Source organism: Bos grunniens, chromosome 19 (genome assembly GCF_055505025.1).
Source record: "Bos grunniens cultivar Pamir isolate PY7600 chromosome 19, Bosgru_T2T1.0, whole genome shotgun sequence".
NCBI lineage: Eukaryota > Metazoa > Chordata > Mammalia > Artiodactyla > Bovidae > Bos > Bos grunniens.
The window spans coordinates 34,597,361-34,619,066 of NC_141183.1; the positions used below are offsets into that span (position 1 = coordinate 34,597,361).

The window sequence follows — 21,706 nt, forward strand, 5'->3', positions numbered from 1 at the left end:
CACGTATGCTCACATGACAGATGTAAAGCCCACATGTGCACAGACCGTTCACATGGTTACATGTTACATGTTTGCTGTCCTGGTCGCACAGACTGTCTTCCCATCGTAGTGCTTTACCCGCATCCCTCTCATCTCTTCCTCTGCACCTCCACAGTCCTCATCTCCGTCCAGGCCCAGATGCATACATGTGTACATGGACAAACATGAGGTATTTTCCCACGAGTTGCCAAAACAAGCTGGGTTTTTCTCTGCGGTGGCCTCCCACTGAGCCTGCAGCTACGCTGGTGGTTTTCCGATGTGCACGCTCGCCCCTCAGAAATAGGGCAGAGTCAGCCATTCTCTTTCAGAGGAATGGAGAGGCTCCCTGAGGGTAAAAGGTGATACCTCTGCTAGGACCGTGGTCAGTCTTTGTTCCTTTCGCCACAGTCAGGGCCATTCTGTGGTCGAGGTGTTGAGCACAGGGGTGCTGCCCCATCTGGGGTTTTACTGTGACCCGTGTGTGTCACGAGGCATCTGGGACCCTGGAGAAGGCTACCACTTTTGGTTGTAAATATCTCTCCGTGGTTTATGGGCCTACTGAATTGTTCTTTTGGTTTTCACTGAATGAGCGAAATAATAGGCTAAGATCATGGCCAGCCGGGCCAGGCTGGAGTCGGGTATCCAACCCTTAACTAAGAAAATACACGGTACTGAGAACATAACCACAAAGCTGAAGGGCTGGATCGTCATCACTGCAGGAATTAAGATTCCAGTCTCCTCATAGAGTTCAAAAGGGCCTGACCCACGCCAGTAATTATACCCTGTTCACATGCCAGGGACCCAGCCTAATGAGGAAGGGGACTGGCGGTTCAGTGACGAGGCGGGTGGTGGGAGACCTGGATGTCTGGTGGGTGTGGGCCTTGGCAGCTGGCGAAGGTGAGGGGATGCAGGAGAGAGAGGGGCGGAGGCCTGAGGTCACCAGGGAGACCCCCACGAGGGACCAGGTCACAATGAACCACGTGGATGACCCAGGGGAAGAGGGCTCGTGTTGGGCTGACTCCCCAGATGCTGTTCCAAGGTGAAGCTGCGAAAAAGTCTTACAGAAAAATCCTTTAAAGTTCACGCTCAAATTAAAGTTCATGTTCAAGAGCACAGGGCCTTTTGAAAGGAACACTAAAACAAGAAAATGAACGGGACTGACCTGACTAAGGCGGGTATTTCCGATACCCGGTTTGGCCGTTGGCCAAGCTTTGAAGCCAGTGCCCAGAAGAACCCCAGAAACCCAGTTCTAACAGAGGGAACAGCCCCAAAACAGGCTGTGTCACCAGCCTCTGCCAGCAGATTCGTTTTGATGTTCAAATATGCCAACTTCAGCCAGCCCTTTCGATGTTTCTCTGTCAAACTTTGAGCACTTCCTTGCCTTCTGGAAGAAACCACAGTGACAAGGAAGGTGACTTGTCTCTGTTGGCAGCCTCAGTAGTGGGGTTGAGGAGACCAGGGTGTGCTTTGAAAGAAGACCTAGACAAAATGCTAAAAGATTTCATGTACATATTAATGAATTACCATCTCATTCATACAGAGATTTGTGAGTTCCTCAGGCTCAGAGACTCACAGGATGGAGAGACGTTTCTGAGGTCACTCCCTTTCCCCATCCCCTGCCATCTTTTCATCTTTGGGAAGAATTCCACTCGGTCACCCTTGCCTACCGTCATCGGTGCTTCCCTCTGGCGCCCCTGGAGGCGTCGAGAGCTCTCTGGCTCTCGGGTTCATACGTTGCGTGTGCTTCTTCTACTGACTGGCTCCATAATCTGCCTGTATCTATGAAATCATTTATTTTCTATTTCATAAAAGTTTATCAAATAAACTTTTTATTAACCTAACAAGAAAAGGCCTCATTAAACCTGGTAAGATCTGTGCAGAGTGATACTTTTCCTTCCGTAGTACATCCTCTGTCCATTCAGCAAGCACTGAGGGCCGACTGTGTGTGCTCAGCCCTGTGCTAGAACCCGCCACGTCCATCAGGTGTGGGGAGACTTGGCTTCTGCCCTCAGGGAGCTTCTGCTCTGGAGGGGGAGGCAGAGGTTAGACAGACAACTGCACAGACGCCCAGCTGCAGACGGCGGTAGTGACGTCCCTGGGCACCTTGAGAACACAGAGCAGAGGAGACTGACACGGTTTAGCACTGAGAAAGCCTACCCTCGAGGAAATGATACCTGTGCTGGGATTTACAGGGAAGACCGCTGCTGTCTCACTGTGACTATATATTTTTTCCTTTTCCCTTGTATTTCTTACGATTTTTGCTTTACGTATCTTTGTTTCTTTGTTGTTAAGGTATCTAATGGTTTATGATGTCTATCTTCTTTGTGAATTGTACCTTCTATCATTAAAAAAAAAAGTAATAATAAAAAATAAAGGGAAGACCATTTCCAACAGCAGGAACCGCATATGCAAAAAGCCCTTTCATGGAAAGGAGGGTAACACGGGTGAGAAACGAGGGCAAAAGCCTGCTGATCCCAGAGTCCAGGGAGCCCAGGTAAATGTTAGAACAGTGAGCAGGGGAAGGCGGAAATCAGAGTAGTGTTTCTGTGATTAACATTTTATTCGCATTTGTTGTTGTTTAGTTGCTAGGTGTGTCCGACTGTTTTGCAACCCCATGGGCTGTAGCCTGCCAGGCTGCTCTGTCCATAGGATTCCCCAGGCAAGATTACTGGAGTGGGTTGCCATTTCCTTCTCCAGGGGAGTCTTCCCAACCCAAGGATCGAATCCGCGTCTCCTGCATTGTCAGGCGGATTCTTTACTAATGAGCCACGGTACAGGTTGTCAAAAATGGTAGACTGAGCTGATGGGAAGCCCCTCACTCCCTTCCCGAAACACATGAAAATATTAGATAAAACATTAAAAAAATTGATTTATACTTCTTAACTGAGCTTGAACGCAAGAGTTTCTCCAGGTGTCAGAAAGGAAAGCGCTGCCCCACAGCAGTGAGTGCAGTGGAAGCCCCGTGGCCCTCAGAGATAATTGAGTGGATGTACACCCTAGGCAAAATTCTGAAAGAGATGGGAATACCAGACCACCTGACCTGCCTCTTGACAAATTTGTGTGCAGGTCAGGAAGGAACAGTTAGAACTGGACATGAAACAACAGACTGGTTCCAAATAGGAAAAGGAGTACGTCAAGGCTGTATATTGTCACCCTGCTTATTTAACTTATATGCAGAGTACATCATGAGAAACGCTGGACTGGAAGAAGCACAAGCTGGAATCAAGATTGCCGGGAGAAATATCAATAACCTCAGATATGCAGATGACACCACCCTTATGGCAGAAAGTGAACAGGAACTAAAAAGTCTCTTGATGAAGGTGAAAGAGGAGTGTAAAAAAGTTGGCTTAAAACTCAACATTCAGAAAACGAAGATCATGGCATCTGGTCCCATGACTTCATGGGAAATAGATGGGGAAACAGTGGAAACAGTGTCAGACTTTATTTTTTTGGGCTCCAAAATCACTGCAGATGGTGACTATAGCCATGAAATTAAAAGATGCTTACTCCTTGGAAGGAAAGTTATGACCAACCTAGATAGCATATTGAAAAGCAGAGACATTACTTTGCCAACAAAGGTCAAGGCTATGGTTTTCCCAGTGGTCATGTATGGATGTGAGAGTTGGACTGTGAAGAAGGCTGAGTGCCGAAGAATTGATGGTTTTGAAGTGTGGTGTTGGAGAAGACTCTTGAGAGTCCCTTGGACTGCAAGGAGATCCAACCAGTCCATTCTGAAGAAGATCAGCCCTGGGATTTCTTTGGAAGGAATGATGCTAAAGCTGAAACTCCAGTACTTTGGCCACCTCATGTGAAGAGTTGACTCATTGGAAAAGACCCTGATGCTGGGAGGGATTGGGGGTAGGAGAAGAAGGGGACGACGGAGGATGAGATGGCTGGATGGCATCACTGACTCGATGGACGTGAGTCTCAGTGAAGTCCAGGAGTTGGTGATGGACAGGGAGGCCTGGAGTGCTGCGATTCATGGGGTCGCAAAGAGTCGGACACAACTGAGTGACTGAACTGAACTGACACCCTAGGGACTAGTGTTTTAGTATCCATGCAGAGATGAGAGCTGGGCTATAGTCCCTGGCATTGTGAGGGACTGAAAGCAGGCTCTGCATGCAAAACCAGGAGCTGAGAAATGACCATTTTATGGGAAAACGAATCTCCCCTACCCCCACCCAAGAATGAGATACTCAGTGAGGCCACCCACCTTGGGCCACAGCCTGTCTTACGTTTTTAACATGTAGGCTTCAGTTTACGTCTCTGAATAAATCCAGATTAGAATTATTAAACTTTCCTTCAGACACCTCCTCTTTCATGTTTTAAACTGAAGTCCTCTTTTATTTTCTACTGACTGTATTTAGATTAACCAACATGTTTTTACTGATTTCTATTTCTACTCTCTTTTCTGTTACTCAGCTGTAAGTTTTAATACTCATGATTGTATGTTTTTAAGATTGTAAAGTCCTTTAAACCTTTGAATGGTGCCCATCAGAACTTTGCATCTTCTTTCTGCTTTTTGCAGTGTTTCTGAGCCCTCCAGGTATGTTTTGGTTTGTTCATCTCCATCTTAATGCTGTTACAGGCTGAATTATGTCTTCTCAACATTTACAGATTGAAAGTCCTGACTCCCAGAACCTCAGAATCTGATTGTATTTGGAATTAGGGTCTTGCTTTCATTCTTTTTTTAACTTTTAATTTAATATTGGAGTATAGCTGGTTAACAATGTTGTGATAGTTTCAGGTGGACAGCAAAGGGACTCAGCCATGCATATACATGTAACCATTCTCCCCCAAGCTCCCCTCCCATCCAGGCTGCCACATAACATTGAGCAGAATTCCCTGTGCCATAAAGTAGGTCCTTGTTGGTTATCCATTTTAAATACAGCTGTGGGTACAAGACCATCCCAAACTCCCTAACTATCCCTTCATCCCATCCTCCCCCCACCACAACCATAAGTTTGTCCTCTAAGTCTGTGAGTCTGTCTCTGTTTTGTAAATCAGTTCATTTGTATCATGGAAATAGGGTGTTTAAAGAGGTGATTGAGTTAAAATGAGGTCATTGGGTTGGGCCCTATCCTATATAATTGGTGTCCTTATAAGTAGAGGAAATTAGGGCACCGATGGGAGACCACGTGAGGACACAGAGAGAAGACGGCTGTCTGCAGGTCGAGGAGAGAGGCCTCATCAGAAGCCAGTTCTGCTGACACCTTGATCTCCTACTTCTAGCCTCTAGGATTGTGAGAAAATAAACGTCTGTTGTTGAAGCCCTCAGGCTTGGACTTTGTTAAGGCGGGTCCATGAGTCAAGGACCATGCTGATGAGTATAGGAAGCTGACATAGGCTTTGTTGGTATTTTGGTACATTTTGCTCTTGTTGTTCAGTTGCTAAGTTGTGTGTGACTCGTTATGACCCTGTGGGCTGCAGCACACCAGGCTCCTCTGTCCTTCACTGTCTCCCTGAGTTTGCTCAATCCATTTCCTGTAAGTCAGTGATGCTATCTAACCATCTCATCCCCTGCTGCCCCCTTCTTTTGCCTTCAGTCTTTCCAAGCATCAGGATCTTTTCCAGTGAGTCAGCTCTTCACATCAGGTGGCCAGAGTACTGGAGCTTCAGTTTCAGCATCAGTCCTTCCAATGTGTATTCAGGGTTGCTTTCCTTTAGGATGGACTGGTTGGATCTCCTTGCAGTCCAAGGGACTCTCGGGAGTCTTCTCCAACACCACAGTTCAAAAGCATCATTTCTTCTGTACTCAGCCTTCTTTATGGTCCAGCTCTCACATCCATACATGACTACTGGAAAGACCATAGCTTTGGTTATGCGAACCTTGCATAAGCAAAGTGATGTCTCTGCTTTTTAATACAATGTCTAGGTTTATCATAGCTTCGCTTCCAAGGAGCATGTCTTTTAATTTTGTGGCTGCAGTCACTGTCCTCAGTGATTTTGGACCCTAGGAAGGTAAAATCTGTCACTGCTTTTCCCCCTTCTGTTTGCCATGAAGCGATGGGACCAGATGCCATGATCTTAGTTTTGGTAGGTTTGTTTACCCCCAAACCTTCTTTCTTGAGTGTCCTCTCTGTGGGCAGGCAGGGGTACCAGCAGGCACCTTCCCCGCAGGGTGGTGTGGACACAGCAGATTCAGGACCCTTGGCGGCAACCCTGACCCCCACATCACTAAGGGAAGGAAAACTTTAACCTCAGGGTGACATTCTTGTATGTGTTTATTTCTTTTCACTTCTGTCTATCCTAGAGACTCCTGTTCAACTCATTCTGAGCCTGAACCCCAACACTGTGGGCTCCCCAGGCAAACCCTCCTCTCCAGAGAGAGTGGTCTGGGCACTCCAGCTGGGAGCCAGTGCTGCAGACTCTAGGCTCCACCGAACAGGGTGGAGGCCCGCCCAGCTCAGCTGTTCTCTAGACAGCCCTGCCCTCAGATGCCCCATCCCTGCCTCCCAGCCTCTTCTCTGTAGGCCTTTCTTCGGCTCCCAATAGCTATTGATGGCAAGCTTGGAGCTTCTCCAGGGTTCTATCAGGAAGAAAGAGCTCCTATCTGTAGCTCTGATCATGTATTTCAAGCTGTTGCCCACCCACCCTCACCACCCCCCACCCCCGGTTTTGGTTTATTTGTCAATATAGTCCCAACTATCTTCTTCTTTTTTTTTTTTAAAGAAAGCCTTTCAAATGACTTATTCACTGACAGCATTTCTTCATGTTTTCAGGGCCACCATGGATTGATTCTCCCAAAAAATCTTTTTACTGGCTTTTCATTGTGCCCGTGGGAAGGAAGGGGACAGCCATGTGTGCTGGCCCTTCTGTCCTGAGCTCAGAGTCTCGCTCTTATATTTTGGACAAAGAATCAGTATCTATAGAAATCATTTTCCTAAAACAGCTAGTGTTGTGGAAGCTCTGGTTAAACAAGTTTTCAAATACAGTCTGTGAAAGTTGTTTTCTGGGGCTTCTGTGATTGGAGTGATACTTCCAAGTTCTGTCAGTCAGTCTGTTTACAGATGGATTTGCTCAGAGATAAGACACTTAGAGATATGGATGGAAAGTGATTATTTTCCATGTACTTAGGGCTTCCCTGGTGGCTCAGATGATAAAGAATCTGCCCACAATACAGGAGACCCAGGTTGGTTTAGTCCCTGGGTCAGGAAGATCTCCTGCAGAAGGGAATGGCAGCCCACTCCAGTATTCTTGCCTGGAGAATCCCATGGACAGAGGAGCCTGGGGGGCTCCACTCCATGGGGTCACAAAGAGTCAGACACAACTGAGCGACTAACACACTGACTTATGGTACTAAGTACTTGGTGAATATAAAAGTAGTTCTTTATCAAAACATTCATTATTAATCTCTCGGAAGGGGTTTTATTAGTATTGTTTAGTTGCTATGTCGTGTCTGACTCTTTTATGACCCTATGGACCATAGCCCACTAGGCTCCTCTGTCCATGGGATTTCCCAGGCAAGAATACTGGAGTGTGTTGCCATTTCCTTCTCCAAAGGATCTTACCAGCCCAGGGATCAAACCCTCATCTCCTACATTTCAAGGCGGATTCTTCACCACTGAGCCACAAGGGAAGTCCTAAGAAGGGGCTAGTTGATAATAATGCAGCTAGTGGGGGTGAGGGGAGAGAGAGAGAGCTCCCCAAGCCTCGTTGTTCAAGGTTTTTTTTTTTAATCATGGCTTCATTATACAGGCAGAATCTTCGTTGTATAGGTGTGATTGATCAAACCTTTGGCCACATGAGCAACCCAGATTCTTGGAATTTGCTGGGTCTGCCGAAAAGATTCTCAGACCCATGCCTGATGTTTGTCACTGGGAACTTCAATTCTGGTGACCTGGGCTGGAGCTACTTTGGGTCCCAAGACTTATTTTGTCCTCTAGTCTAGTGCTTTCTTTATCCTTTTTTTCTAGGCCAACGTCTTGGTCTTTACCCTGGCCCATGTAGGCGGCTGAGAGATCATCTGATGAGAGAGGCAAGGATTTTCCAAAGGAAAGGCTGTGGAAACAGTTGTCGGGGGAAAGGTCATTTATCTTCAGGCCCTGGGACAGCTGGCCCAGGCGATTCGTTGGGCTTCCCTCTCCCTGGGCTGCACCGAAGTCCCTAGTTGACTTCCAGGAGGGAGGCGGTCAGGCCAGCACCAGCAGCTGGAGTGGAGAGTGAAGGACAGAGGAGCCAGCCAAAACTGGAGACTGTAGAGACTCTCAAGGGGAGGGCCAGAGCAGTCACAGTTACAGGAGCAGGTCAAGCTGGGGGGCGCTGCCTTCTGCCACCTTGACCCAGTGATGGTGCTCTCCTCGTCCTTGGTGCCTTTGCAGGAAGGGGAGACCCAGAGCTCCCCTTGGAGGTCATGTTGGGGGTCTCCAAGGCCACCTGCAGGTTTGGTGCTTTGTTGAAAGGACTCGTAGGACTCAGCAGATACTTGCCTTCTAAAAATCTGTGTCTACCCTCAAATCAATACCTGTAGTGCTTTTGCAGTTATTCACGGACATGTGTAAAGGGGATAATTCTGGGTTATGTGATGAGCACATTCCTAGCCAAGGTCAAATCAGGTGATGGTCTGCCTTTTTATTTCTGCTTGCATACAGAGGTGGCCAAAGGAGGAGACTCTGGCTGTGGGGCCAGTTGGATGGGGTTTGAGTCCCAACTCTGGCTCCTGATTTGGGGGGGCCAGCTTCAGGCAAGTCACTTAACAGTTTTGAACCTCATTTTCTCTTGTTTACTGAAGTATAATTGATTGACAATATGGTATTACTTTCAGGTGTACAGCAAAATGATTCAGATATATGTATGTGTGTATGTATACAAACAAACACATATTCTTTTTCAGATTCTTTTCCCTTATAGGTTGTTACAAAGTATCGAGTTTAGTTCTTAGTGCTATACGGTAGGTCCTTGTTGGTTATCTATTTCATTTTCTTTACTGAAGAATAAAATAGAATTCACCAGGATTATCCTGTTTTTTGTTAGGTTTGAAGATACAATCTATATCTCCATAAAATGTAGACATACAGCAGTTCCATATTTGCAAATTCCATATTCATGGGGACTGTGTAGAACAGAACTACCATGAATAACGATCGATTCTAGTTGTACTCATGGTCATTGTGATCAATTACAGTGAAAGAGCACAAAGCGAAGTCAGAGCAAGAAAAGGCAGGAGGGGAACCCAGACACATGCTTCCCACGCCTTCTTCCAACAGGTGGAGTCACACGGAATGGGCCCTCACCCCATAGCAGCGGAGTTATAACAACACCTGTAAAGTGTTGCCAACCAGGGAAGCTCATGAGAGACTCAGGGCCCAGGGATTATTATTTTTTTTTCTTTTAGGGAATTGCTATGTTCCCAGATTCCAAAAGGAAAGCTGGCATTAAGCATAAACCAGACTATTTATATGGTTTTGAACTAGTGACCACGCTTACCAGTAATCGGTGGGAACCCTCCCCAAATCCAGGTTCCCAAACACCAGGCAGTTTTGTGAGCAGGCCTTCCTAAGAGAAGCAGTCAGGCCTGGCATGTTCACTGTTTTCCACACAGAGACCCCCACCCCGTGTGGTTTGTTTATCATATCTCTGTGCTTCTCTGTGGCTGGAGGGTCCAGGGAGAGTCCTGAGATGGGGTAGGCGTGGGCTCTGCAGAAGGGAAGGGGTCCAGGAAGCCACCGGGGACCCGTGCTCACCTTTCAGCTGCACCTAGAATGTGCGAGGCTGGCTCCGTTAAGCAAGACCTTCTGCTGAGCTCAGTCTCTTTAGGAGCCACAGAGAATGTGCTTTTCAAAGTGGAAGTTCTTTAGCATCTGGGGTGGTGAAAAGGATTGAAGGACTTGGGTAATAAAAACCAAAGCAGCAGGAAGGAAGTGGTCTGATTAGAACCAAGTGCTTGGGCGGGGGGAGAGCACGTGGGGAAGGAACTGGGGTGTCTGGGCGGTCCTTTCAGATGGTTCAGGATTGTTAAGGGACCTGGAGCACAAAGGTAGCTCGTCCCCACCATGCATTTGGGGAACACCATGTTCTCTTTGCAGGCTGACAGTTCCGTCCCTCCAGGAGAGAGGAATCATAGAGGAAACAATCAGTTGTTTTTAACTATTTAAAACAATAGTTTAGGAACTGGGTTGACATCAAAGGTAGAGTTCTCTCAGTTTGGTTAGTTGGAAATCCATAAACACAACTTTAAAAACTTTTTCTGTCGTGTACTAAAAAAATTAACCAGGGAGACTTCAGTAGTGGGCCAGTGGCTAAAACTCTGAGCTCCCAATGCAGGAGGCCTGGGTTCAATCCCTGGTCAGGGAACTAGATCCCACATGCTGCAACTAAAGATCTCACATGCCACAGTGAAGATCAAAGATCCTGAGTGCCACCATTAAGACCCATGTATAAATAAATTGTAAATATTATTATTATCATTGTTTTTTTTTTTACAAAAAAACAGCCTTTGAAAAGTGTGCTTCAGTGTTAAGTGTTGTGTACCCACCAATAACTGAGCTGAAGGAGGCCCCAGTGTGTTTCTGTACCCTGGGGGTCCTTTAGGTAGGATCATTTGAGGCCCCATGTTCTGTTTCTGGCTTCACTCATGACTCTTGTAGGGTCTGTTCTATTAGCCCCAGCCACAGCTTGGCGGGTCTTAGGGGTGGGAGTAAGGTGAATACTTATTGACTGTTTTCTTTCATCATCCAGTCAAAAAGCATAAGAGTAGCCATTTTTGTTGTGCTTTGTTTGAAAAGGAATTTTAAAAACTTGCTCTTGTACTTTTCCTTGCTAGAAATGGACAGAGTCTGGGACGTGGTAGGTAGCTTGTGATTGTGAGAGATGTTTCAGGTGGCTTGTGGAGAGATGGGGCTTGAGATGGTGGTTTGGGATGTAAATTGATGAGATGGTTTATTTGCTTTTCACCTTTTGTCCTTGTGTGTGTGCTCAGTCATGTCCAGCTCTTTGAGACCCGGTGGACTGTAGCCCTCCAGGTTCCTCTGTCCATGGGGTTTTCCAGGCAAGAATGCTGGAGTGGATTGTCATTTCCTCCTCCAGGGGATCTTCTCAACCCAGGGATTGAACCTGTATCTCTTGCATTGGCAGGCGGATTCTTTACCACTGAGCCACCTGGAAAGCACCTTCTATCACTTACATATTAATACATGTAGCCTGACATCAGTACAATTAGGCCTCAGTTTTGGGCCCGGAGCATCTTTGTGTGTGTGTGTGTGTGTGTGTGTGTATTGTGTACAAGAGAGACAGGACACATGTGGGCTTAGACTCGGATGTGAATAGGAATACATCTGACGCTCTGGGAGTTCACAGTCTGTCATGTACTAGGTGGCAGTCCTGCTCACCCTGCTCAAGGGACTATGTGGGCTCCTCACTTGCCTCACTGAGAGTTCTGTTGTGCTCCTTTGTCTGGCTGGAATAATGCAAAGACCAACCCAGGTGGAGCTTCTCAGTCTCTAAGTTGAGTTTTAAAGGCCTGTGGAGTGTAGGTCATATAGAGGAGGAAAGACACCAAGATGATTATGAAGGCTTTTTTTTTCCCCAGCATCTTCTTTTAAGTTGTGTCACTTAACCTTGAAAACTGATTATCTTTTCTTATCCACAGAGGTGTTGAGTCATAGGTTGGATTCTCTTGGGAGCAGCCCCAGGAGGGAGTTTACTAAGCAGGATGTATATCAGGCAGGGTATATCCCGGCAGGGTGGTGGAGGTGGTGGTGGTCAGCCCCTGTGGAAGGGAGGCCATGGAGGCCGGATGGGCAGAAGGAAAAGCTGAGCTCAAAGACAGCCTCAACCAAGCCCACAGGAAGCCTTGGAGCCAAAATAGCCTGTCAGGGTAGGCCCATGTTGAGTTCACACGCCGAGGCCTCTTGACCCCCATCTTGATCAGTCATCGGACGTGGAAGAGCATGTCATTGGGCAGCGCAGCTCTGTGCCCTGAGACGATCCCCAAGGAAGCTGGTGGCCAAAGGCCACCTGGTAAAAGCGCTGTCAGTAGCTGGGGCACCGAGTCCTTCCTTGAAGGAGGGCCCAGGCGGTGCATCTCTGTTGGGTCCACCCCAACCCTGGATCAACTTTACATATTTGAGAATTGTTAGTGTTGGGAAGCCCAGTTAGCTGGTTGGAGAAGGTCCTTGGGAAAATGGCGAAGGGCCAGAAATACCCCAGCTTGGTGTGCTCGGGCAGAAAAACATCTTCTGCCTTTGGTTATGCCCGGCGCCAAGATTTAATAATAAATATTAAGGATGTTGCTTGAGAAAACGGGTTATGGGATAAACACATGGGTCACTTAGAGCGCGCTGTCCTTGAAATATTTTTACTGATTAGGTGTTAACCCCGTATGCACTCTGCTGGCTGTATACTCTAAGCTCTTTGTTCCTACTTCTATAAAAAGGCTTGACTACAAAAATAAACTTGTCAGTCCTTACAAGAGACTGTCCAAGTGTCCTTCTTCCATGTTCGTCGCTTCCAAGTCCCGGGGAGAAAATCCCCAACAGTTAGGTCTATAGAGTCAGAACTCAGCAGGTCAGATGGGATGTGTGTTAACTAGAACACCAAATCTCTGGGAATGATTGACCCTTACCTGACATTTTCAAGAGACATTTATAAATCTTTGGAATTAAACCAGTATATTGCTTCCACTCGATTTCTAACCATAGCTCTGTTCATCGTTAGGATAAAAATAAGGAACATTGTGTCTTTTCACCTTTTATAGTTAAATGTGTATCATTATGGGAGCTGTGTATTTTAGGGCTTTCTGTCTTTAAAAACTGTTACTCAGTTATAGCTTGTTCAAAAATAACAGGAATCTGTCAGCAGATATAAAGGGTTCTCTTCAGAAACTTGAAATAAGAATAAAAAAAAATCACAGCCAGTAGAAATGATAATTAGCTTTGTTTTATCTGCACCAGTGTCCTATTAACTGCATGTTCAGGCTCGTGCCTCTTTTCTTAATAAAAGAAAACTAGTTCCAGACTTCTTTATCCTTTTAAAGATTTCGTACTTCATGGGTAATTTCTTAGAATTATTTATGTGGCTGCTCTGGGTCTGGGTTGCTGCACGCAGGCTTTCTCTAGTTGCAGCGAGCAAGGGCTGCTCTTGGGTTGTGGTAGTCGCGGTGCGCGGGCTTCTCACTGCAGTGGTCTCTCTCATTGTGGAGCACGGGCTCTAGGGCACGTGGACTCAGTAGTTGTGGCACATGGGCTCCGTTGCTCCGTGGCACGCGGGATCTTCCAGGACCGGGAGTCAAGCCTGTGTCCCCTGTTTGGCAGGCAGATTTTTAACCATTGGACCACCAGGGACGTCCTGGTAATTCTTACTGTTGACTAGTTAATTAAGGGAAAGATGAAATGGGTAGATTTTTAATTGGAGACAGAAACCATTTAAAGAACCCAACTGTCTGAGTTCAGTGGGTTTCCCCCTGGGAATCAGCTTGTATGCTGTCTCTACCTTTCATGGGTTTGTTTTGTTTTATTTTGTTTTTGGTGGAGACGTGGGGGATCTACCTTTTAAAATGGAACAAAGTAAAAACTCCTTCCCAAGAAGTTTTTCTCTGTATCTCACCTCAACTCAGGCTCCATTCTGAATTAACGTTGGTTAAAAGCATAAGGGGTGGTAATGACCACGCTGGCTGAAAGGCCTGGAGTGTCTGGGATGGCTGGCAGGGTCAGGACAGGTGCTCTCTGGACTCTGCGACCTGGAGCCTTCCAATGCCCCAAGCCCCTCTGGAGAATGGGCTGAGCATTCTGGCTTTCCCCTTCTCGGGCAGCGGGGGGAGCGGGGGGAGGTCCTGCATTTCAGGGAAAGAGAAGGGAATGGAGCCTTTGTCTTTATCTTCGCATGACAGTCACATCCGGAAGGGTGGACACTGTGTTTCACCCGCATAGCCTGTGGCGTGGCCTCAGTGATCAGTCCTGAGACTCAGGCACGGGACTTAACCTCCTCTCTATGCCTGGGTCATCTCGTTTTTAAAGCAGGGAGATGTTTCCACCCCACAGGGTTTCTGTGAGGACTAAATGGGATAAAACACATAAGGGGCACCCCATCTCGGATACAGCAAGCTGTCAACAGCTGCTCATTGTGGTCATCATCATGAAGCCGCGTGCTTCCCAGGTGGTCAGTGAAGTTGGTTGAAATGAGGTTCCGAGGGTTCTCTTGGAGCCACCAGGCCACCCCACTTGTTATCCCCATTATGCCTCAGGCCAAGGGAGATGGGCCGGGGGAGTGTACTGGACACAGGTCGGTGTCTCTTTGTTGGAAACAGTCGTGGGGGATTTAATCCCAATCCCTTTTTAGGGTGAAACTGAGTAGGAGTCTGTCATACCCCTTTTGAGCTTTCATTGTGTTCCTTAGAATTGGAAGAGCTGGCTAGTGTCCGTGCGTCTCTGCGATGCTTGTTTCCCCACTCTCTCTCTCTCTCTCTCTCTGTTGAAAGGTCAGTGTTAAGTCCTTTCCAGCAGCCATCAGGTCTTTCGTCTTGGAAGTAGTACTTACTTGGTCGCCCAAGGTGATTAATGTACTATAGTCCCTCCATTCTTTGGAAACAGTTGCTCCCCGTGTATTTCCAGGACCATCTTGTACAGCCTCAGTCTTGCCAGGTTTTAATTTTTCTTCCATCTATCCGATTCTACAAAAAGTTCGTTTGGACTTTTCTCTAACAGCTTACAGAAAAGCATCAACAAAGTTTTTGGCCAACCCGGTAGTTTTTCCAGGTTCCCCGCCCCCCTTTTCTACCAGCACCAGGGCATGAGGAAGGGGGAAGGACTGTTGCAGAGAACAGTAGTTAAGAACAAAGGCTTTGGAATCAGAGAGGACCTCTTCCCCCACCCCACCCTACCCCTCTTCTCTCTAGCTGTGGGACCAAGAACCATTTTCTTAATCTTTCCAAGCTTTGTCTCCATAAGGGATGATAACACCTACCTTATGGGCCGTGGGGATTAAACTGAATAGTATCCTGCCGGCTGGGCGAAGGCCCCAGGCTCAGCCCTGGAAGCCCTCAGTCAAGGGCGGCCTTGTTGCCCCAACAGCCCTCAGATAGCTCTGAGCACCGCTCAGTTTTTCATCCTCGGTGATGACAGGCATGCGGCCCGAAGAAATGTTTGAACTCGCGTTCTTGAAAGTTCAGTTTCTGCAGGTGAGCTGGCACACCTGTGATACGGCTGCTCTCAGGGTATAAATTTCTCCAGCCCACAGAATTTCCTTTTCACCACGCCCAGCTCATTCCCAATATTAGTTCACCAAACTCAGAGCCTTCTGGTTTTGATTGGCCAGTCAAGGTTCATGGAGGCAAATTCTTTCCTGAGACGGGCCCATATGTTCTGGAAAGGGAGTGTTTGCGAGCCGCCCAGGCGGTCACGGAGATGCGAAGCCAGAAGACAGCATCATGTTGCCATTTTCAGCAACTCCCGGTGGACAGCCAAGCGGGATGATTAATATTTGAGCGTCTTTGTTCTTGCTGTTCCGTTAGAAAACCAGCGCTGTTTAAATCACTCTGAAAATAACACGCCTGACATTTCCACGGTTTAAAAAAGAAAAACAACCTGGGGAAGTAATCCACCCCGCCTATTACCGAGGAAGTGTTTTCAGTGAGAAAGGAGAGAAAATTGTCTGACTTGGGGGAGAAGGCTAATTCCGAAGAGCTTCATGGCAGAGAATACATTAAAACCTATGAAGCTCAGAGGCGTGACCCAGCGTGTGTATTTAAGAAGCTGAGATTGGCCTCGGGAGGCACTTAAACTCCATCGCTGGTCCCTGCGTCCGGCCACCGAGCTTGTGTTGAATGTGTATTATGCGCCCACTTCTGACACCATTTGCTGGAGACATGCACCTGAGATTTTTCAGCCCATGAAGCCATTTGGGAATGCGTGTTATATTGAAGCAGTACCAGAGGCCAGAGAACACAGTTTAATTTCATATTTAAGAATTTTGTTTCCTTCTTGTGTTGCTCTGTAAATCTAAAGGGAAAGTACGACCTACTCGGGTGTGTGTGGCATGCAGCTAAGTTTGAGACCTGCTTTTAGGGACCACATTGAGCTGTGGACCTGGACACACTAACCATTTTCCTCATGTCGTAGCTGTGTTCTTAAAATAATTGCATGTCATAATTGAAAGATCATAATTACGGATCTCAATTTAGATCACCCCAGTGTATCGTTCTATTTATAAGGTTGCCTTCATTGCTTCAGAAAATGAGCTTCGACTCTTTCTGATAATTGCCTCTTGCAGCTGGTGATTTTTAGGAATCAGATTTAAGGAAGCTGCAGAGCATATATGACAACTGTCTGCAAGCAGCATGTTTCAGTCCCATGATAAATAAAATATTTAACTTTGGGGAGTTAACATTATTTTGATTCAGAAGAGAGAAATTAATACAAAAAAAAAGTCTCTTAATAAAATGGATTCCAGTGATGTCTTATTTTCAGTAATTCTCTAGTAAGACATATAATTGTTCTTGTGAGTTGGGTGCCTACTCTGTTCCAGGAACTGTCTTCCTGGTTTATGTAAAGTACTGTGTTTAATGCTAGTCCCATTTAAGGGGTCAGAAAACTGACACTGAGAGAATTGAACACTTGCCTAGGATCCCACAGCAGTAAAATGGCAGCGTCCTCTTAAGGCCCTGTACCTGTAGACCAATGAGACACGCGGGTGTGTTCCTACATTGCTGCTAAGTCGCTTCAGTCGTGTCCGACTCTGTGTGACCCCATAGATGGCAGCCCATCAGGCTCCACCATCCCTGGGATTCTCCAGGCAAGAACACTGGAGTGGGTTGCCATTTCCATCTCCAGTGCATGAAAGTGAAAAGTGAAAGTGAAGTCGCTCAGTCGTGTCCGACTCTTAGCGACCCCATGGACTGCAGCCCACCAGGCTCCTCCGTCCATGGGATTTTCCAGGCAAGAGTACTGGAGTGGGGTGCCATTGCCTTCTCTGGTGTTCCTACATTGGGAGTTCTCAAACATGACTCCTCTGCAAGATTCTCTTCTGTCTTCCTGGAAGCCCAAGGAGGTCTCGCTTCACATCCTTTAGGGCCCAGGTTGAATGGCTCACTCTTCTTTGAACTCCAAGGGCTGCAACCTAAGGACCAGCGCCTCCTCCCCCCTCCCCCAACCCCGTCTTCTGGTGCCTGGGGAGCAGGGCCGGTCCCTCTGTGGGCAGTGTCCCCAGCTCGTTCTCAGACTCTCCTCCTCCGCTCACGTTGCCCCAGGGTAGAGGATTCAAGAAGGTGCCCCCAGACAGTCCTTCCTTGTGCAGACTCACTTTATCAAAAGGAACCGGTGATGGCCCTTTCAGGTTTCCTTGTATGTTTTATCATTCCACAGGTTGTTTTTTGTTTTTCCCTGATAGAAACCCATGAAAGGGAGGAGAAGTCAGGGTTGAAATGAGGTTTTGTTTTCTGTTCTGTCACAAACAAGCCCAGCTTCCATTGGCTTAGAACTACTGTTAAGCCCCTAGAGGGGTCTTATTTTCAGGTTTCCTCCTGTAAAGACCTAAGCCCTGGAAGCTCTCTGTGTAGTGTATTTGTGTTCCTCCTTCACTGGAACTGGTCACGTGGTCTCGCCCGCCGCCCCCCACCCCCACCCCTTCCCACAGTGGGAAGAACTCCCACGGCCTCCTTGTGTCTGGGCACCTGGCTGTCCTTTGGGCTTGTTGCGAATCACTCTTACTGAGAAGGTCAGGCTTCCTCTTCTTCACCTTCTGCTGGCTTCTGACTCTAGCCCAGCTCCCAAAGGAGTGATAGTAGGAATTTTCTGAGGGAGATGAGCCAGAATCTAGGCTGCTGGCAGGTAGGGGGTGTGTGCTCTTAGGAAAAGTTCCACATAATTCTGATACACATTCTCTCAGCATCCTCCCCCCTCGCAAGGTCACTCCTCCTCACACTGACCATCTGCCTTGTCCGTATACCCTCCAGGGTGGGTTCTGTGGATAAGCCTGTAGTTTGGAGTGCTCCATTGTTCAGATCTGTCAGGAGGAGAATGTTTTTGTTTTTTTTTTTCAGAAGCCATGTTGTTGAGTTGCTAAGTCATGTCCGACCCTTTGCAAAACCCCATGGACTGTAGCAGGCCAGCCTTCCTTGTCCTCCACTGTCTCCCATAGTTTGCTCAGATTCATGTCCATTGAGTTGGTGATACCATCCCACTATCTCATCCTCTGTTGCTCCCTTCTCCTCCTGCCTTCGGTCTTTTCCAGTGCGTCACCTCTTTGCATCAGGTGGCCCAAGTATTGGGGCCTCAGTATCAGTCCTTCCAGTGAATATTCAGGGTTAATTTCCTGTCAGATTGACTGGTTTGATCAGGAGCTGCATATGTGGTGAAAAATAGGCAGTTTTACTTTGAAGGAACTCTAATTTTAGTTGGAAAGATGATTAGTTATTAAAAAATAATCCTAGGAGATTATTGAGATCAGAGCTGTCACAGAATGATGTGGAAAGTCTACAAAGCAGTTTTCTCAGAAGGCATGGAAGGGGACGACAGAGGATGAGACGGTTGGATGGCATTAGCGACTCAATCGACATGAGTTTGAGCAAGCCCCGACAGTTGGCGATGGACAGGGAAACCTGGTGTGCTGCAGTCCATGGGCTCGCAAAGAGTAGGACACGACTGAGCGACTGAACTGACTGATGGATGGACAGTATTTCTCTTTTCTAGGTTGTACATTCAGAGGGAGGAAGAAAGTTGTTGGCCAGCTTAATAAATTTTATGATGGTAATTAATTAAATCTCCATAACAACCTTGTGAGGTAAACACCATTTATACTGTGAAGCCCATTCACCTCCATCTTTCCCAAAGATACACCACTTAACTCCCCAAGAGGCAGCATGGTTGCTGCCATCACGTGACACTTGTTTACTGTGCTCTTCATAAGCCAGTGTCTCCCAGCTCCAGACACCCTCCTGGGCTCTCCTTTGCGATGCTGGAGCTGGCACTCTGTGAGCCACATTCTGTCTTGCCAGCTGGCTTCCCGTTGAGCTCTGCCAACAGGAAGTGCTAGGAGCATGCTGCAGGGTTGGGGGACAGAGAGGGGCAGGCACCTTCTACTTACTTCATGTCTGCGTGCATCACACGAGCCATGCCTCTTCACCCTGGTAACAGCAGCAGCAGCAGCAGCGCCTTCCTGAAGCAGCAGCCGAATGCGTTTGCAATTTTCCGGTAGTCGCAGGGTCAGCCTCTTCGGGTGCCCACCAGACACTAACGCCATCTGAGTGGCAGTCCCTCCAGAGAACTTTGAGTTCATTTCCATAGAACCCACCTTTAGGCTCCCAGTGTCAATAATCTCAACTTATTCGTTTTGCTACCAGTACTGCCTGGCATGCTGCAGTCCATGGGGCTGCAGAGTTGGACACGACTGAGCAGCTGAACGACCACCACGGATACTGCTTCCTTGACGTCTTAGGGTTGTGCTTTCACCGTTTCAAGTACCTAGTTCTCAGCTTTCTAGTTAACAGTTCTCTATGTTAAATTCTCTCTCTTAAAATAACTACTGTGGTTTCTGGCTCCTGGTTGGACCCTGACTGACACACCTATAGAACTTGGACTGATACACCGATAGAACGTCTGACGGAAGTGAGAACTTAGCCCCAGAAGTCTAAGTTTAGCTTCATTAAGCTGCTTGTCCTCATAAGCCATTGTCTTCATCTGCGGGAGCCGCCCTCTAAGCAGCCTCTAACGTACACTCGTACTGCACTGGAAAATTCTGACCGCCTTCGAGGAGCGAGAGCATGACAGCAGACTTGAAATTAGGACCTGGGATCTGTTTTCTAGCAAGCCATAGGCTGAGCTTCTTTAAGTCTGGATTACTTTGGACAGTGCTGTCATAGTATCACAGGGTGTCCTATGGTAGAAAACAACAGATTTCAACTCAACTCTCCTGCCCTTAATAGACAGAAAAATCTGTAGCTGCATCTCTATATAAAACAGTATAAACAGAAACAACTATAGCTAGAATAAACAGTAAAATTCAAACTGGACCTTGGTTTTCTTGGTAAGATTGAGTTACTGTCTATCCCACAGGACTGATGTGAGATTAAGCCAGATGACATGTAAACACATCCAGCACCATGCTGGACCTTTAGTTCTAAGTCCCTGTAAACGGTGATTATCTCCCCGTCTTGGTGTTTGCTACACTGTGGGGGATCTGATGGCTGACTCTGACATCGGTCCCAAATTATCAGTCTGTGCCGATTACAGCACAACCATTCACCTTGTCAAAGATCGGATGGATAACTGACAGGTGTCCCATCCCAGACCGTCAAACAAGAAGGAGAAGGCCTCCTAGGGCCTCTGGCAAAGGTTTTCTCTCCCTTCTAGGACAGAAGTGGCTCAGGCTTTTCTTCCTCTGGAAGGTGTGTCTGGACATGACTCTCAGTTCAGTTCAGTCGCTCAGTCGTGTCCGACTCTTCGCGACCCCATGAATCGCAGCATGCCAGGCCTCCTTGTCCATCACCAACTCCCGGAGTTCACTGAGACTCACGTCCATCGAGTCAGTGATGCCATCCAGCCATCTCATCCTCTGTCGTCCCCTTCTCCTCCTGCCCCCAATCCCTCCCAGCATCACAGTCTTTTCCAATGAGTCAACTCTTTGCATGAGGTGGCCAAAGTACTGGAGTTTCAGCTTCAGCATCATTCCCTCCAAAGAAATCCCAGGACTGATCTCCTTCAGAATGGACTGGTTGGATCTCCTTGCAGTCCAAGGGACTCTCGAGTCTTCTCCAACACCACAGTTCAAAAGCATCAATTCTTCGGCGCTCAGCCTTCTTCACAGTCCAACTCTCACATCCATACATGACCACAGGAAAAACCATAGCCTTGACTAGACGAACCTTTGTTGGCCAAGTAATGTCTCTGCTTTTCAATATGCTATCTAGGTTGGTCATAACTTTCCTCCCAAGGAGTAAGTGTCTTTTAATTTCATGGCGGCAGTCACCATCTGCAGTGATTTTGGAGCCCCAAAAAACGAAGTCTGGCACTGTTTCCACTGTTTCCCCATCTATTTCCCATGAAGTGATGGGACCAGATGCCATGATCTTTGTTTTCTGAATGTTGAGCTTTAAGCCAACTTTTTCACTCTCCACTTTCACTTTCATCGGGTAACTCACATGACTCTCAGAACCTCTCTAATTACCATTCTGTGACTTTAGGAGGCTGAAGCCCTTGCTGAGGCTGGAAGGACAGAGATTTTTCAGGCCGAGTAGTGGCCCCAAAGTTCATGTCCTGGTCCCTGGAACCTATGACTCTCTTACTTTACACAGAAAAGGGGGACTTGGAGATGTGACTAGGGGTACAGGCCCCAAGATGAGATTATTTTGGATGATCTGCATGGGCCCGACATACAAAGGTCCTTAAAAGTGGAAGAGGGAGGTGGAGAGCCAGTGTCAGAGTGATGTGAGAAGGACTCCGCCAGCCATTGCTGGACTTGAAGGTGGAAGGGGCCATGAGCCATGGCGTGCAGGCAGCCTCTAGACACTGGCAAAGCAGGGACATAGGCTCTTCTCTGGGGCTTTCAGAAGAAGCTTCAGCCCTACCAACACACTGATTTCAACCCAGCGAGGCCCAGCTCAGACTTCCCACCTCCAGTTCTGTAAGATAACATGGTGTTTGAAGCCAGTAAGTCTCTGGTCACGTGTTACAGTAGAGATAGGAGACTAGTACAGAGGTGGAAGGAACCTGGTTGCTAAGTGACTTTGCGAACCTCTAATCAGCTGCCCCCTGGAGCTACT

General features: G+C 47.4%; 1 protein-coding gene across 18 annotated transcripts in view; it reads left to right on the forward strand.

The window, feature by feature from the left end:
- Positions 1-21,706, forward strand: part of STX8 (syntaxin 8) — a 210,774-nt gene that overhangs the window by 66,683 nt on the left and 122,385 nt on the right. Inside the window, exon 7 of one of the 18 annotated variants that reach the window (XM_086358934.1) lies at positions 1,559-1,867. The exons of the other annotated variants lie outside the window; for them this stretch is intronic. Within the exon in view, the coding sequence (XP_086215060.1) occupies positions 1,559-1,803 (245 nt within the window). The 3' untranslated portion in view covers positions 1,804-1,867. Of the gene's footprint in view, positions 1-1,558; positions 1,868-21,706 lie in introns of those variants that run through there. 18 annotated transcript variants of the gene reach the window in all.